Source organism: Salmo salar, chromosome 09, assembly GCF_965601325.2.
Source record: "Salmo salar chromosome 09, fSalSal1, whole genome shotgun sequence".
NCBI classification, from domain to species: Eukaryota; Metazoa; Chordata; class Actinopteri; order Salmoniformes; family Salmonidae; genus Salmo; species Salmo salar.
The window spans coordinates 90,370,808-90,389,807 of record NC_138299.1 but is presented as its reverse complement, the minus strand read 5'-3'; the positions used below and the strand labels follow the sequence as shown (position 1 = coordinate 90,389,807).

At 45.3% G+C, this 19,000-nt stretch overlaps 1 protein-coding gene across 2 annotated transcripts in view; it reads right to left on the bottom strand.

Moving 5' to 3' along the window:
* LOC106612123 (glutamate receptor 1-like) overlaps window positions 1-19,000 on the bottom strand; it is a 344,456-nt gene that overhangs the window by 28,559 nt on the left and 296,897 nt on the right. Inside the window, exons 12-14 of one of the 2 annotated variants that reach the window (XM_045724994.2) lie at window positions 9,297-9,495; window positions 8,894-9,141; window positions 4,129-4,243 (exon numbers count right to left, since the gene is read on the bottom strand). In XM_045724994.2, the coding sequence (XP_045580950.2) occupies window positions 4,129-4,243; window positions 8,894-9,141; window positions 9,297-9,495 (562 nt within the window). Of the gene's footprint in view, window positions 1-3,099; window positions 3,215-4,128; window positions 4,244-8,893; window positions 9,142-9,296; window positions 9,496-19,000 lie in introns of both variants that reach the window. The other variant, XM_082956056.1, reaches the window with a different exon arrangement.

Below are 19,000 nucleotides of genomic sequence, written 5' to 3'. Positions count from 1 at the left end.
AGGATCAGGCTGGCACGTGAGGCTAAGGGGTTGCTAGGCTGAACAGGATCAGGGTGGCTTGTGAGGCTAATGAGTTGCTAGGCTGAACAGGATCAGGGTGGCTCGCGAGGCTAAGGGGTTGCTAGGCTGAACAGGATCAGGCTGGCACGCGAGGCTAAGGGGTTGCTAGGCTGAACAGGATCAGGCTGGCATGCGAGGCTACGGGGTTGCTAGGCTAAATAGTATCTGTAGGTTTTATAGGTTTTGGGTGGGGTGCACCTCTCCCACTGGAGAGGGTAGAGCCAGACCAGACAGGCTGGTGTGGAGAGGTGTTTCAGGGCCTGGCAACAAGAGGTGCATTGGATCCATGGGGGTCACATCCACAGACAGAGAAGGAGCCAAGGTCATGTTAGGAACCATGGGTCAGGGGTTAGGAGTGGTCTGAGCCCTTCACAGGGTCCATCATTTAAATCAAAATCACACACTCCCTCTCTTTCTCCACACTGACATCCAGGCTGCATCCAAAATGGCATCCTAAGTGAACTGTATAGAGAATTAGGTTGCCATTTCAGAAACAACTCAGTCCCATCGTGGAGCCTTAGGGTGCTGTTCTTTGTTTTGTTCTCTGCCTGTATGCTTTAAGAGACCACTCTGCTGACAACAGCTACAGTGCATTCAGAAAGAATTCAGACCTCATTACTTTTTCCACATTTTGTTACGCTACAGCCTTATTCAAAAATTGATTAAATTGTTTTTTCCCTCATCAATCGACACATAATACCCCATAATGACAAAGCAAAAACTTAAATATCACATTTACATAAGTACTCAGACCTTTTACTCAGTACTTTGTTGAAGCCCCTTTAGCAGCGATTACAGCCTCGAGTCTTCTTGCATATGACGCTACAAGCTTGGCACACCTGTATTTGGGGAGTTTCATCTATTCTTCTCTGCAGATCCTCTCAAGCTCTGTGAGGTTGGATGGCGAGCGTTGCTGAACAGATATTTTCAGGTCTCTCCAGAGATGTTCGATAGGGTTCAAGTCCGGGCTTGCGCTGGGCCACTCAAGGACATTCAGAGACTTACCCTAAAGCCACTTCTGCGCTGTCTTGGCTGTGTGCTTAGGGTCGTTGTCCTGTTGGAACGTGAACCTTCGCCCCAGTCTGAGGTCCTGAGCGCTCTGGAGCAGGTTTTCATCAAGGATCTCTCTGTACTTTGCACCGTTCATCTTTCCCTCGATCCTGACTAGTCTCCCAGTCCCTGCCGCTGAAAAACATTCCACAGTATGCTGCCACCACCATGCTTCACCGTAGGGATGGTGCCGGGTTTCCTCCAGACATGACGCTTGGCATTCAGGCCAAAGAGTTCTTGGTTTCATCAGACCAGAGAATCTTGTTTCTCATGGTCTGAGAGTCCTTTAGGTGCCTTTTGGCAAACATGTTGCATTTTACTGAGGATTGGCTTCTGTCTGGCCACTCACTCTACCATAAAGGCATGATTGGTGGAGTGCTGTAGAGATGGTTGTCCTTCTGGAAGGTTCTCCTCTCCACAGAGGAACTCTGGAGCACTGTCAGAGTGACCATCAGGTTCTTGGTCACCTCCCCAACCAAGGCCCTTCTCCCCTGATTGCTCAGTTTGGCCGGGCGGCCAGCTCTAGGAAGAGTCTCGGTGGTTCCAAACTTCTTCCATTTAAGAATGATAGAGGCCACTCTGTTCTTGGTACCTTCCCCAGATCTGTGCATCGACACAATCCTGTCTCGGAACTCTACAGACAACTCCTTCGACCTCATGGCTTGGTTTTTTCTCTGACATGCACTGTCAACTGTGGGACCTTCTATAGACAGGTGTGTGCCTTTCCAAATCACGTCCAATCAATTGAATTTACCACAGGTGGACTCCAATCAAGTTGTAGGAACAACTCAAGGATGATCAATGGAAACAGGATGGACCTGAGCAGCTCAATTTGGAGTCTCATATCAAAGGGTCTGAATACTTGTGTAAAGGTTTTTATTGTTAATACATTTGCACAAATTTCTAAAAACCTGTTTTCACTTTGTCATTATGGGGTATTGTGTGTAGATTGATGAGGGAAAATGTAATTAAATCAATTTTAGAATAAGGCTCTAATGTGGAATAAAGTGAAGGGGTCTGAATACTTTCCGAATACACTGTATGTACTGATCTCTGTATGTTTCTATTCCCTCTGGTTGACATAACCTAGATCAGCAGAGTGCACTTTACAATGATGTACTTCAACATAATGTAGTAGTATACATACAATCTCATTCTGACATGAGGGATGCCTGCAACAAGATCACCATCATTTGTTAGCTATGCATCACTCCAAAACAACCTCACAGAAAGTGAATGTTACGCTCTCTTCAAAGAGACATGCCGACATGTATTGCTTAGAGGTACTGTGTACGTAGCTGATGTTCTGCAATACGGAGCAGGCAGCATACATTATGTTCTTGTGTATCACAACACATGACCTCTAACATCTTTGATTTAACAATGTAATCTCCACTGTTTTACCTCAACCATCAAGGTCAGTAGTTCATTCAATCCTTGGCCTAATTATGGAGAGAACAGTGAATGGCTCCCAATGAGAGAGAGAGAGAGAGAGAGAGAGAGAGAGAGAGAGAGAGAGAGAGAGAGAGAGAGAGAGGAGAGAGAGAGAGAGAGAGAGAGAGAGAGAGAGAGAGAGAGAGAGAGAGAGAGAGAGAGAGAGAGAGAGAGAGAGGAGAGAGAGAGAGAGGAGAGAGAGAGAGAGAGGAGAGAGAGAGAGAGAGAGAGAGAGAGAGAGAGAGAGAGAGAGAGAGAGAGAGAGAGAGAGAGAGAGAGAGAGAGAGAGAGAGAGAGAGAGAGAGACAATCTCAGTCACTATACTAATGAGTACCATGTTTAAGAGATGTTTAAGAAAGATAGAGCAAAAGTTTGAGATATAAGGGCTGGTCTGGGAACAGACCTTACAGGGCTTTTGTAGTTTCAGACTGGTTTTGGATCAGGGGTTTTGAGGAGGTTGTGAGGATTGTTTGAGGGCTAGGACTGGTCTAGGATCAGGGCTTTTATGCGGGTGTGTTTGGGGGTATAAGGACTGAGTTATAGTGTGTGACTGACCTTGCGTCCGGAGTCGTTGCTGCCACACTCTCCTTTATCGTACCACCATTTGTTCTTTAGTTTGTCTAAGACGGCCTGCTCATTGAGCTTCAACACGGCTAGGTTTACCGGGATCCTGCACGTACACCACACCGCACCACACCCAGGACAGGGCAGGGCAGGGCCATTACATAAATAACATAGCATAACATATGTTATCTTATGTCAGTCATTCAGAACATGTCCAATCATATACCACATCTACACATCAAGGATTACTGCACTTTAGCTGTGTCACTGGTTAGTAGTCTGAACCCACACACACACGTTCACTCACAGGCAAGTACATAAAGTATACATCAACATCATCAGCAACATACACATGTACATCAGAGTCAAAGTGATATGTGTTAATACTCCATCTCTCCCTATTGTACTGTACGGTAGTAGATGTGTATTACTGTATCACTTTGGGTAACCGGCACACCAGCTGTGAACCCTCTGTTACGGAACACAATACATCAGAAAATATTCTGATTCTGGAGTCTATTCCCCTTTAAAAGTTGTAGGAGCATCTAGGTAGTAGGAGATGCTTGGGGACAAAGACACAAACAAACCCAATTCTGCTGTTTGTGTGGAGTCATCAGTGTATCAGCTTGACAGGGATCCTACACATGAATAAAATACAACCCTTACTTATTCATGAGGACAGGGTAAGGAGGGGAGGCTACTAAAATCCAAACTGTGCTAATTCCAGACACCCTCTGCCCAGAAGGACTACAATAGTTTATGTTGGCTAGGGAGAGAGTATAATGTTTCTCTGTAGTTTTAAGTTGCCCCTTTTATACAGAGTTGAAGCACTGGTTACCCTGCGTGTTGAAGTCGGGGCCATAGAACTATCGATGCCTTGGGAGAGATACAATATCATGTCTCTCTTGTGTTTCACAGAGTTGTCAGGAAGTGTTTCCATCCAGAGTGTCTGAGCAGCTTTGTGATTGGCCAGTTACCCCCCTGGTGGATCAGCGTGGTTGGTTGAAACAGGGTTCTGACCTTGGAGTCCCCGCCCCCGCTGCCACACTCGCCCTTGTCGTACCACCATTTGTTTTTCAGTTTGTCCAACAGGCCTTGCTCGTTCAGTTTTAACACGGCCAGGTTAACAGGGTTTCTTTAGAACGATAATGGATAGAATCATAACTGGGTCAGTTTTACTGGGTTAGGAAATACTAAAAAAAATTATTTTATGGACAGGTATATAAATATATATTTATAGACTGTACAGAGCAATCTTGAAAATGTTGGAGCTATATTTTAATAATGATAACTGTATAATGAAAAAGTGTATGGACAGGTAGGTAAGTAGTTATGATTATGAATGTTGAACCACCTGCATGGCTAAGACTATGGAGTGAATACACCATGAGGTTGATCTTGAGTTTGGACACTCTAAATGCTTGATATACAGTATATTATTTGTATATCTCAATGGACTGAAATGCTTGCTGGCCATACTTGAGTCAGGTTTATCCACAGAGAGGACAGGACTTCTTCGAAGAGGGAGACAGCAGATATCATGGAGATGCTTCAGATATGGAAGCCTGCCTGCCTGCATGTCACTAGATGATGATGTCTTTTGTGTTTCCACTATGTGGATATGTTGTTTTACTCCATGTGTAACTCTGTGTTTTTGTATGTTGTCGAACTGCTTTGCTTTATCTTGGCCAGGTCGCAATTGTAAATGAGAACTTGTTCTCAACTTGCCTACCTGGTTAAATAAAGGTGAAATAAAAAAATAAAAATAAAAATGTCTTGCTATGGAAACGGAGAACTATAAATATCCCAACCTCCCTTAACATTCTTATAGACAGCAATTCAGTGTTCAGAAATGAAGGGCTATCAGCATTCGATCCATACAAATATGCTTAGATGTTGAGTCTCAAAACTCACTTTAGAGTAGACTGAAGTTTCTCTCACTCCTTTCTTAGTTGATTATTGACTCTAGCATAGAAAGGAAACCCCCAACTAGCTCAGCGAAATTAACTACCACATCCATATCTATAGCACCTCTCTGATAGGCTGTCTCTCTCAATCCCAGGAACTGTCTCTCTCTCGCTCTCTCTCTCATCCCAGGTAGAGTCAGACATTGACTTTTATGTGTTCATGTACAGTATATAACAATATACCCTGTTGGTGGGTTAGAGGTCGAGTAGATGAGGCGACAGAGTGCTTGGTGGATGGTTAGAGGTTAGAGGTCGAGTAGATGAGGTGACAGAGTGCTTGGTGGATGGTTAGAGGTCGAGTAGATGAGACAACAGAGTGCTTGGTGGATGGTTTGAGGTTAGAGGTCGAGTAGATGAGGTGACAGAGTGCTTGGTGGATGGTTAGAGGTCGAGTAGATGAGGCGACAGAGTGCTTGGTGGATGGTTAGAGGTTAGAGGTCCAGTAGATGAGGTGACAGAGTGCTTGGTGGATGGTTAGAGGTTAGAGGTCGAGTAGATGAGGCGACAGAGTGCTTGGTGGATGGTTAGAGGTTAGAGGTCCAGTAGATGAGGTGACAGAGTGCTTGGTGGATGGTTAGAGGTCGAGTAGATGAGACAACAGAGTGCTTGGTGGATGGTTAGAGGTTAGAGGTCGAGTAGATGAGACGACAGAGTGCTTGGTGATGGGTTAGAGGTTAGAGGTCGAGTAGATGAGGCGACAGAGTGCTTGGTGGATGGTTAGAGTTTAGAGGTCCAGTAGATGAGGCGACAGAGTGCTTGGTGGATGGTTAGAGCTTAGAGGTTGAGTAGATAAGGTGACAGAGTGCTTGGTGGATGGTTAGAGGTCGAGTAGCTGAGACGACAGAGTGCTTGGTGATGGGTTAGATGTTAGAGGTTGAGTAGATGAGGTGACAGAGTGCTTGGTGGATGGTTAGAGGTCAAGTAGATGAAGCAGCAGAGTGCTTGGTGGATGGTTAGAGGTTAGAGGTCCAGTAGTTGAGGCGACAGAGTGCTTGGTGGATGGTTAGAGGTTAGAGGTCAAGTAGATGAGGTGACAGAGTGCTTGGTGGATGGTTAGAGGTCGAGTAGCTGAGACGACAGAGTGCTTGGTGATGGGTTAGAGGTTAGAGGTCGAGTAGATGAGGCGACAGAGTGCTTGGTGGATGGTTAGAGGTTAGAGGTTGAGTAGATGAGGTGACAGAGTGCTTGGTGGATGGTTAGAGGTTAGAGGTCGAGTAGATGAGGTGACAGAGTGCTTGGTGGATGGTTAGAGGTTACAGGTCAAGTAGATGAGGAAGCAGAGTGCTTGGTGGATGGTTAGAGGTCAAGTAGATGAAGCAGCAGAGTGCTTGGTGATGGGTTAGAGGTTAGAGGTCAAGTAGATGAGGCAGCAGAGTGCTTGGTGGATGGTTAGAGGTTAGAGGTTAGAGGTCGAGTAGATGAGGCGACAGAGTGCTTGGTGATGGGTTAGAGGTTAGAGTTCGAGTAGATGAGACGACAGAGTGTTTGGTGGATGGTTAGAGGTTAGAGATTAGAGGTCGAGTAGATGAGACGACAGAGTGTTTGGTGGATGGTTAGAGGTTAGAGGTCCAGTAGATGAGACGACAGAGTGCTTGGTGGATGGTTAGAGGTTAGAGGTCGAGTAGATGAGGTGACAGAGTGCTTGGTGGATGGTTAGAGGTTAGAGATCCAGTAGATGAGACGACAGAGTGCTTGGTGGATGGTTAGAGGTCAGAGGTCGAGTAGATGAGACGACAGAGTGTTTGGTGGATGGTTAGAGGTTAGAGGTCCAGTAGATGAGGCGACAGAGTGCTTGGTGGATGGTTAGAGGTCAGAGGTCGAGTAGATGAGGCGACAGAGTGCTTGGTGGTGGGTTAGAGGTCAGAGGTCGAGTAGATGAGACGACAGAGTGCTTGGTGGATGGTTAGAGGTCAGAGGTCGAGTAGATGAGAAGACAGAGTGCTTGGTAGATGGTTAGAGGTCAGAGGTCGAGTAGATGAGGCGACAGAGTGCTTGGTGGTGGGTTAGAGGTCAGAGGTCGAGTAGATGAGACGACAGAGTGCTTGGTGGATGGTTAGAGGTCAGAGGTCGAGTACATGAGGCGACAGAGTGCTTGGTGGTGGGTTAAAAGAGGAGTGGGTTTTCCCAACAAAACACAACAGTACACATCAGGGATGAAGCTAGGACAAGGTCAAAACACAACAGTACACATCAGGGATAAAGCTAGGACAAGGTCAAAACACAACAGTACATGTCAGGGATGAAGCTAGGACAAGGTCAAAACACAACAGTACACGTCAGGGATGAAGCTAGGACAAGGTCAAAACACAACAGTATACTCCAGGGATGAAGCTAGGACAAGGTCAGAACACAACAGTACTCTCCAGGGATGAAGCTAGGACAAAGTCAAAACAGAACAACAGTCTTCAGGGTAACAACAGTTGAGATCCTGTGAAATGAAGAGCTGTTAATGTAGCAATTCTGAAAGATGAATTCAATCAAACTGGCATCGTATCTCATATTGACTGTACTAAAATGATACTGCAGAATGGTTTCAGACACTGTGAGAATATTCAGTATACTCCCCTCACAGGTAGACGCTTCTAGATTTAGAACGTGTCCTGTGTGAGAACAAAGGTGTCACCAGGCAACACCTCTAAGGCACATTTGATTGAACAGAGCCCTTAGTAAACAAAAAAGGGGGTGTCCACAAATTTCTGATTCGGACAGAGAATAATTAAACAAATTATAATTTGTACGGCTTGATTTACCCACATCTTAAGTGTCTAGCCAGAACAATGGGATCTCAATGAATGAAAGAGACCATTCAGTCTAAAATTGTCTCAGACTCTCTTACAAAACATTATCTGAGTAATGAACCCCGTCTTCTCTGTCAGTATCAGACATCTGTGAATACCACGGACCTCGCTCAGTGTGTGTGTCATCTTAGGCCGCTGGGGGGAGAAAGGAGGGGTTAGGAGTGTATGTGTGTTTCGTGTCTGTGAGTGTGTGTGTGTGTGTGTGTGTGTGTGTGTGTGTGTGTGTGTGTGTGTGTGTGTGTGTGTGTGTGTGTGTGTGTGTGTGTGTGTGTGTGTGTGTGTGTGTGAGAGAGAATGAGTGAGAGAAAGAAATGGATTGTGAAAGGACCTTCGCTGTGTGCATGCAGCCTACAGTGACAGTCCACTAAATTACTATTCAAAGACACTAAATGAAATCTCCCCATAGGAGACTTCTCATTAAAATACATGGAGAGGATTAGGACCCTCCAAGCCCTTTCTGGAACAGAATACATGGAGAGGATTAGGACACCTCCAAACCCTTTCTGGAACAGAATACATGGAGAGGATTAGGACCCTCCAAGCCCTTTCTGGAACAGAATACATGGAGAGGATTAGGACCCTCCAAGCCCTTTCTGGAACAGAATACATGGAGAGGATTAGGACACCTCCAAACCCTTTCTGGAACAGAATACATGGAGAGGATTAGGACCCTCCAAGCCCTGATGACACTGATAAAACAGTGTGTTGATATTAATGTTTATAGTGTATGCATCTCAAATGACACATAGCGTGTCGTACGATCCACTATAAACATCAACACACTGTTTTATCAGTGTCATAAGCAGCATGTTTGACCTAATGTTAAAAGGTGTCTTTATAGTAAATCAACTACATAGTTCACTACTTCTGACCAGCACCTTGTGGAACTTGGTCAAAAGTAACGCACAATATAGGGAAAAGGGATGTATCTAGTACCTCCATACAAAACAATCTGCATGCAAAAAAAGCTGGTTAAGCCATTCAAGGCGCTGAGGCAGAGGTGCAGTTCCACGTTATTACCTGAGGGGTGAGCCCTTGGGCGTGGCGATACCGTATCCTTTAGAGTCCAGGTTCCCCCCGACCTTCATGGTGTCACAGGGTTTCCTCTGTTCAATGTACTCGTTCATGGTGGACTCTAACAGGTAGGCGTACTTCCCTTTGGACTTCCTCACCCTCATCACACCCTCGTCTGTGGTCTTCACAAACACTGAGGGGTCGGCCGACTTCATGTACGACCACATCTTCTCAAACACTGCGATCTTAGACCGCTGGGGAGAGAGGAGGGGTTAGGATTGTGTGTGTGTGTGTGTGTGTGTGTATGTGTGTGTGGGGGGGGCAGGGGTAGTAAACTGTGTGTGTGAGTAAACTGCATGTACATGCCAGTCAAACAAGTGTGTGTTTATGAGTAAACCACAGGTCTCACCCTGAAGAACTCTTTGGTGGAACCAGCATCCAGAGTTCCGTAGGCGATCTCAGTCTGTTTAGCCAGGTCCTCAGCACTCTCTATGGGGGAGACCATCCTCTCCACTGTGAGGAAAGCAGCCAGGTTGGCCGTGTAGGAGGAGATGATGATGAGAGTGAAAAACCACCACACGCCCCCTACTATCCGCCCCGACAGAGACCTAGAGGGAGAAAGAGTTTGAGACATGCCTACAGACACCTACGTACATACCTACACACACAACCCCTAGGATATGTCCAGCTACACCTCAAGGGAGAAAGATATAATGGTGACTAACCCCATTCCGTACAAATCTGAGCAACCGCGGCATTCAAACGAGGCTGCAATGAAAACGAATGGGACTGTAGCGACTGTGTTGGTATCAACATCTGGGGTGTGAACTAGGTTTCTATTCAAGCGTTGATTGACATGGTAATGGCCCAATAATATTGGAGAAAAGTTGAAAAAACTGACCCCACCGACGCTGTATGTTAAATTGTGACGTGTCATGACGTAATGTACACCACGCATTATGCACCTCATTCTGTGTGGTACAGTCTCTCTGCAACAGGTGTAGCGCTTCTCTCGCAGATTAAAAACAAAAAAGGGACAGGGTAAGGGGAAGGAGGAAGGGGACAGGTTAAGGGTAAAGGATAAGGGGAAAGGGTAAGGGTAAGGGGGAAGGGGTTAGGAGAAAGGGGAAGGGGTAAGGCTAAGGGGTAAAGGTAAAGGTAAGGGGGAAGGGGTAAGGGGAAAGGGTAAGGGGTAAAGGTAACGGGGAAGGGGTAAGGGGGAAGGGTAAGGGGTAAAGGTAAGGGGGAAGGGTAAGGTGGAAGGGGAAAGGGTAAGGGGTAAAGGTAACGGGGAAGGGTAAGGGGTAAAGGTAACGGGGAAGGGTAAGGGGTAAAGGTAAGGGGGAAGGGTAAGGTGGAAGGGGAAAGGGTAAGGGGTAAAGGTAAGGGGGAAGGGTAAGGTGTAAGGGTAAGGGGTGAGGTTAAGGGGGAAGTGGAAAGGGGAAGGGGGAAGGGTAAGGGGTAAAGGTAAGGGGGAAGGGTAAGGTGGAAGGGGAAAGGGTAAGGGGTAAAGGTAAGGTTGAAGGGTAAGGGGGATACCTAGTTAAATGTACAACTGAATGCATTCAGTTTTTGCGTCATCACTGAGACAAGGTAACTGAGCATCACAAAGGAACTACACCAGGTTCATCTCACCTTAAGGAAGCTGCCAGCGTGTTTCACGGTGCCACACACATTAATTGGTGGTGATTAATAACAGGAGGAGGAAGAGGAGGCCACTTAGTCACAGCTTTTCAAAAACAAACTACTGATTTGTCGGAAGCCAATTCCCCTAGGACCTTTCTCTGTGTCTCGGGAAGTGTCCCAAATGGAACACTATTGCCTTTATGGTGCACTACATCTGATCAGGGCCATGTGATAGGCCATATAGGGAACAGGGTACCACTCGGGCTGTAGCTCTGTCTCTCTGCCTCAGGCGAACACAACTGAGCACTAACAATTAACTGTGTCTCTGTTACGTACCATTCTCTTCTCTGGCACGTCAGACTCAGAGAGAGTACAGGACAGAGAGAGGTAGAGACCTTTTACGTGATCAACAATAAGCTGAAGCGAAAACAAAAAAGGGTTCCAGGGTTTAGTCTTCGTGTAGTTAGCGAAGTAGAACATTAAAAGGAAGATTGAACAAAAAAACAAGAGGAAAACTATTTAGGATGAGAGAAGAGAGGGAAAGAGAGGGGTATGAGTGAAAGAGAAGAGAGGGAAAGAGAGGGGTATGAGTGAAAGAGAAGAGACGGAAAGAGAAGGGTATGAGTGAAAGAGAAGAGAGGGAAAGAGAAAGGTATGAGTGAAAGAGAAGAGAGGGAAAGAGAGGGGTAAGAGTGAAAGAGAAGAGAGGGAAAGAGGAGGGTATGAGTGAAAGAGAAGAGGGAAAGAGAGGGGTAAGAGTGAAAGAGAAGAGAGGGAAAGAGAGGAGTATGAGTGAAAGAGAAGAGAGGGAAAGAGAGGGGTATGAGTGAAAGAGAAGAGAGGGAAAGAGAGGGGTAAGAGTGAAAGAGAAGAGGGAAAGAGAGGGTTAAGAGTGAAAGAGAAGAGAGGGAAAGAGGAGGGTATGAGTGAAAGAGAAGAGGGAAAGAGAGGGGTAAGAGTGAAAGAGAAGAGAGGGAAAGAGAGGAGTATGAGTGAAAGAGAAGAGAGGGAAAGAGAGGGGTATGAGTGAAAGAGAAGAGACGGAAAGAGAAGGGTATGAGTGAAAGAGAAGAGAGGGAAAGAGAAAGGTATGAGTGAAAGAGAAGAGAGGGAAAGAGAGGGGTAAGAGTGAAAGAGAAGAGGGAAAGAGAGGGTTAAGAGTGAAAGAGAAGAGAGGGAAAGAGGAGGGTATGAGTGAAAGAGAAGAGGGAAAGAGAGGGGTAAGAGTGAAAGAGAAGAGAGGGAAAGAGAGGAGTATGAGTGAAAGAGAAGAGAGGGAAAGAGAGGGGTATGAGTGAAAGAGAAGAGAGGGAAAGAGAGGGGTATGAGTGAAAGAGAAGAGAGGGAAAGAGAAGGGTATGAGTGAAAGAGAAGAGATAGCGTATGTGGAGACTTACTACTGTGTTAAACCTGAGCAGGCTTTAGGAGGAGGATATGTCTGCATGTCTGTCCATACTATATCCCCTCCTCTCTATCCCTCCTTCCATGCATACTCCCATCCCCTGCTTCTCTTCTCTCTCTCTTTTTATTTTTAACCTTTATTTAACTAGGCAAGTTAAGAACAAATTCTTATTTACAATGACGGCCTAACCCCGCCAAACCCTCCCTTAACCAGGACAATGCTGGGCCAGTTGTGCGCCGCCCTATGGGACTCCCGATCACAGCCAGCTGTGATAGAGCCCAGGATCGAACCAGGGTCTGTAGTGACGCGTCTAGCACTAAGATGCAGTGGCTTAGACCACTGCGCCACTCGGGAGCCCTCCTAGCTCTCTTTCTCTCTGTCTCTCTCTCTCTCCCTACCCCTCACACCCTCCCGTCTCTCTCCGTCTCTTTCTCCCTCACTCTCGTTCTTGCTCTCTCTCTTCCTAACCCTCACCCTTCTCACTATCTCTTTTCTCTCTCCCTCTATCTCATCATCTCTTTCTCACTCTTATCTACGAACAGTCTAATTAGTACTAATCAATCATCACCAACATACACTGCTCAAAAAAATAAAGGGAACACTTAAACAACACATCCTAGATCTGAATGAAAGAAATAATCTTATTAAACACTTTTTTCTTTACATAGTTAAATGTGCTGACAACAAAATCACACAAAAATTATCAATGGAAATCCAATTTATCAACCCATGGAGGTCTGGATTTGGAGTCAGACTCAAAATTAAAGTGGAAAAACACACTACAGGCTGATCCAACTTTGATATAATGTCCTTAAAACAAGTCAAAATGAGGCTCAGTAGTGTGTGTGGCCTCCACGTGCCTGTATGACCTCCCTACAACGCCTGGGCATGCTCCTGATGAGGTGGCGGATGGTCTCCTGAGGGATCTCCTCCCAGACCTGGACTAAAGCATCCGCCAACTCCTGGACAGTCAGTGGTGCAACGTGGCGTTGGTGGATGGAGCGAGACATGATGTCCCAGATGTGCTCAATTGGATTCAGGTCTGGGGAACGGGCGGGCCAGTCCATAGCATCAATGCCTTCCTCTTGCAGTAACTGCTGACACACTCCAGCCACATGAGGTCTAGCATTGTCTTGCATTAGGAGGAACCCAGGGCAAACCGCACCAGCATATGTTCTCACAAGGGGTCTGAGGATCTCATCTCGGTACCTAATGGCAGTCAGGCTACCTCTGGCGAGCACATGGAGGGCTGTGCGGCCCCCCAAAGAAATGCCACCCCACACCATGACTGACCCACCGCCAAACCGGTCATGCTGGAGGATGTTGCAGGCAGCAGAACGTTCTCCACGGCGTCTCCAGACTCTGTCACATCTGTCACATGTGCTCAGTGTGAACCTGCTTTCATCTGTGAAGAGCACAGGGCGCCAGTGGCGAATTTGCCAATCTTGGTGTTCTCTGGCAAATGCCAAACGTCCTGCACGGTGTTGGGCTGTAAGCACAACCCCCACCTGTGGACGTCGGGCCCTCATACCACCCTCATGGAGTCTGTTTCTGACTGTTTGAGCAGACACGTGCACATTTGTGGCCTGCTGGAGGTCATTTTGCAGGGCTCTGGCAGTGCTCCACCTGCTCCTCCTTGCACAAAGGCGGAGGTAGCGGTCCTGCTGCTGGGTTGTTGCCCTCCTACGGCCTCCTCCACGTCTCCTGATGTACTGGCCTGTCTCCTGGTAGCGCCTCCATGCTCTGGACACTACACTGACAGACACAGCAAACCTTCTTGCCACAGCTCGCATTGATGTGCCATCCTGGATGAGCTCCACTACCTGAGCCACTTGTGTGGGTTGTAGACTCCGTCTCATGCTACCACTAGAGTGAAAGCACCGCCAGCATTCAAAAGTGACCAAAACATCAGCCAGGAAGCATAGGAACTGAGAAGTGGTCTGTGGTCACCCTCTGCAGAACCACTCCTTTATTGTGGGCGTCTTGCTTATTGCCTATAATTTCCACCAGTTGTCTATTCCATTTGCACAACAGCATGTGACATTTATTGTCAATCAGTGTTGCTTCCTAAGAGGACAGTTCGATTTCACAGAAGTGTGATTGACTTGGAGTTACATTGTGTTGTTTAAGTGTTCCCTTTATTTTTTTGAGCAGTATATAAACCCCATAGTGTACAGCAGGGGTTCTCAAAGTGAGGTCCAAGGTCCTGAAGGGGGTCCGCTGCAAGATCTCAAAATAGAAAATACACTGATCAAAAATATAAATACAATTTTACAATTTTACTGGGTTACAGTTCATATAAGGAAATCAGTCAATTGAAATAAATAAATAAGGACCAAATCTATGGATTTCACATGACTGGGAATACAGACATGTATCTGTTGGTCACAGATTTTTTTAAAAGCAGGTGTGTGGATCAGTGTAAGGGCTGTCGTCGTAAGAAAACCAAGATGCAGCGGAGGATGTGTATTCATTTTAAAGATTTAATCAAATGAACCACTATAAACAAAGTACTCGACAGAAACGACAGCAAACAGTCCTGTCTGGTCCTACATGAACAAAACAGAAACAATCACCCACAAAAACCCAAAGGAAAAACAGGCTACTTATGTGTGACTCCCAATCAGCAACAACAAACTACAGCTGTGCCTGATTGGAAGCCACACGGCCAAAATCAACGAAACAAACCAACCTAGAAAAAAGAACATAGAACGCCCACCCAATATAACACCCTGGCCTAACCAAAATAAAGAACAAAAACCCCTCTCTATGGCCAGGGCGTTACAATCAGAAAACCAGTCAGTATCTGGTGTGATCACCGTTTGCCTCATGCAATACTACCCCTCCCCATTTTTTTCACTGTTATTTAAGGCAAAATGTGTAGAATTGCATGATATCAGCTTTAAAGCTGCAACAACAAAAATGTCTTTGCCCCATGACAAAATGTGTAGAATTGCAGGAAATTTGTTTTCTCTCTGATGCCAAGAGGCGAGCCTTTTAAACGTTCATTCCCTGGGCCCAATACTTGGTTCGTCCAGCCACGCACTGCAGACATCATAGTAAAACTCCTTGTAGGCGATTTCTAAACGGCACTGGAGTTGTGATCTGATTAGGAATGGGTCACTGATGAATTTGCTATCACAAAAGGGGTCCTCATTCCCAAAACGTTTGAGAAGCTCATACAGTACAGTGCTGCAGTGAACATCAGTGAAACACTATGAAGGCTGCTTACAGTACCAGGGGGTTTTAGAGCAGTGCCATCATTTCACTACTCCATTAAAACAATGATTAATGATTCATTCACAACTATTGATTACTGCTGAACATTATATTTAATGGTTATGTTAATATGGAACAGGTATGGTATGCTTGTGTGCATGGGAGTGAATGTCTGTGTGTGTCAGAAAAGGACCAGGTCCAGGCGTGCTCCCAGCAACAAAAAAAACCAAAGCCCTCTCTAACCATCCTTTAACCATACTCTAATCATCCTCTAACCATCCTCTAACCATCCTCTAACCATCCTCTAACGATCCTCTAATCATCCGCTAACCACCCTCTAATCATCCTCTAACCATCCTCTAATCATCTTCTAATCATCCTCTAATCATCCTCTAACCATTCTCTAATCATCCTCTAACCATCTTCTAACCATCCTCTAACCATCCTCTAATCATCCTCTAACCATCCTCTAACCATACTCTAACCATCCTCTAATCATCATCTAACCATCCTCTAACCATCCTCTAATCATCATCTAACCATCCTGTAATCATCCTCTAACCATCCTCTAATCTCCTCAGCTCTGAGTCGATCTAGTGTAGCAAACTGAACTGCTAAACTCCCCGTAAAATTCCCCTTCTATTCCATATGCTAATTAGAATTAGCATGACTAATGACATCAGTGAGTGTAAGGAATGAGTCTGTAATGACCACATTACAATGGATTAGGATTTACATTGCTGGAAATGACCACATTACAATGGATTAGGATTTACACTGCTGGAAATGACCACATTACAATGGATTAGGATTTACACTGCTGGAAATGAGGGACAAAAGCAGGCTGAATAATGTTCTGATTTCAGACCAGTCAGAAATTAGAAGAACAAGACGTACCGGCTTTTCTGCTTTTTGGATCTGAATAAATTATACAGGTGTGTGTGTGTGTTCTCGAAATGCCACGTCGCCTCTAATAATGCAGTCGGACTCTTGCGGCCTGGCTGGAACTCATCCCTCTCTCCATCTCTCTCTCTCTCTCTCTCTCTCTCTCTCAGCTCTATTCTATAAAGGTCAGTATTTTCATGCAGTAGAGAATGAGTGAATTATGTTAATAATGTTTACAGCCTAGGGCAGTATTTCCCAACCCTGGTCCTCCAGTATCCCAACAGTACAGCTGTATTGTATCCCTGGACAAACACCTGATTCAACTTGTCAACTAATCACCAGGGTTGGGAAACATCAGTCTAGGGCACTCAAAACAGTAAACATTTCTACTAAAGGTCTTTACCATAGAGTGTCATGGCATACGATGCTGTGCACTAGTGTGATACAAGGAGGGAATCAATTCAACGGCTGATGTAGACTTAGTGGTTCACTGCATTTTATGCACACACACACACACACACACACACACACACACACACACACACACAGACACACACACACACACACACACACACACACACACACACACACACACACACACACACACACACACACACACACACACACACACACACACACACACACACACACAGAAACAGTGTTAGTCACTTCAGCAATAAACACTAACCACGGGTGCATTCATCAGAACTTGCAGTATACTCTGATAGTTAATGAATAGCATCAACAGACACGTGCAGGCATACACACACACATACACACAGGGGTGCTGTGACACATACACACACACATACACACAGGGGTACTGTGACACATACACACTCATACACACAGGGGTGCTGTGACACATACACACACGCATTCGGGTACATGCTGTGAGCTGCGACACTCTGTAAGGAATGCACGTGTCTCTCTGGGTTGCCATGGCAGCACACCCTGCTCTCCAAACAGTTCTGACGATCTGAGCTGAAAGAAGGATTTAAGTCTTCTCACTCCTCCTTCCCTCCCTCTCTGGCCCTCTCTTCTCTCTGTCTAGCTCTCTCTCTGCCCCTCTCTTCTCTCTGTCTAGCTCTCTCTCTGCCCCCCCTCTCTCTGTTCTCTATCAGTCTCTCTCTCTTTCTCTCTCTGTCCTCTATCAGTCTCTCTCTGTCCTCTATCAGTCTCTCTCTCTCTCTCTTTCACTCTCTGTCTTCTATCAATCTCTCTCTTTCTCTCTCTGTCCTCCATCAAGTTCTCTCTCTTTCTCTCTGTCCTCTCTCTCATTCTCTCTCTTTCTCTATCAGTCTCTCTCTCTTTCTCTCTCTTTCCTCTATCAGGCTCTCTCTGTGGGAGGCAGCGGAACAAACACTGAAGTGTGTATCTCTCTTCTCTCTTAACCGGCAAAATCCACAGACACAGACCTTCAGATCATCCAGCTACTATAGCAGCATATCATATGCTTTAGCCAGTTACTAGCCTATCTACTGATTTAGCCAGTTACTATCCTATCTACTGATTTAGCCAGTTACTAGCCTATCTACTGATTTAGCCAGTTACAAGCCTATCTACTGATTTAGCCAGTTACTAGCCTATCTACTGATTTAGCCAGTTACTAGCCTATCTACTGATTTAGCCAGTTACAAGCCTATCTACTGATTTAGCCAGTTACTAGCCTATCTACTGTTTTAGCCAGTTACTATCCTATCTACTGATTTAGCCAGATACTAGCCTATCTACTGATTTAGCCAGTTACTATCCTATCTTCTGATTTAGCCAGTTACTATCCTATCTTCTGATTTAGCCAGTTACTATCCTATCTACTGATTTAGCCAGTTACTAGCCTATCTACTGATTTAGCCAGTTACTATCCTATCTACTGATTTAGCCAGTTACTAGCCTATCTACTGATTTAGCCAGTTACTAGTCTATCTACTGATTTAGCCAGTTACTATCCTATCTACTGATTTAGCCAGATACAAGCCTATCTACTGATTTAGCCAGTTACTAGCCTATCTACTGATTTAGCCAGTTACTAGCCTATGTTCTCTGATTCAGCCAGTTACCAGCCTACCTACTGATTTAGCCAGTTACTAGCCTATCTTCTCTGATTTAGTCAGTTACTATCCTATCTTCTCTGATTTAGCCAGTTACTATCCTATCTTCTCTGATTTAGCCAGTTACTAGCCTATCTACTGATTTAGCCAGTTACTACCCTATCTTCTCTGATTCAGCCAGTTATTGACATATATTCTCTGCTTTAGCCAGTTATTAGCCTATCTACTCTGATTTAGCCAGTTACGTTCCCATCTTCTCTGATTTAGCCAGTTACTAGCCTATCTACTCTGATTAAGCCAGGTACTAGCCTATATACTCTGATATAGCCAGTTACTAGCCTATTTACTCTGACTTAGCCAGTTACTAGCTTATCTACTCTGATTTAGCCAGTTACTAGCCTATCTACTCTGATTTAGCCAGTTACAATCCTATCTACTCTGATTTAGCCAGTTACTTGCCTATCTACTCTGATTTAGCCAGTTACTAGCCTATCTACTCTGATTTAGCCAGTTACTAGCCTATCTTCTCTGATTTAGCCAGTTACTAGCCTATCTTCTCTGATTTAGCCAGTTACTAGCCTATCTACTCTGATTTAGCCAGTTACTAGCCTATCTACTCTGATTTAAACATCCAGCTACTAATGTTTTCAACAACCAGAACATGGGTTTCTAATTGACCAGTTCCTGTGACATACAAACCTCTTTACTACAGCCTTTAAAGCATGATCTAACAACTAACAAATCCATCCATGTGGTACATGGTGTTAACTCTACCATAGATTTCCCAGAGAGCCTGAACCCCTGTCTGGAACATGGTGTTAACTCTACCTTAGATTTCCCAGAGGGCCTGAACCCCTGTCTGGAACATGGTGTTAACTCACTCGCTCTCTGTCTGGTACATGATGTTAACTCTACCTTAGATTTCCCAAA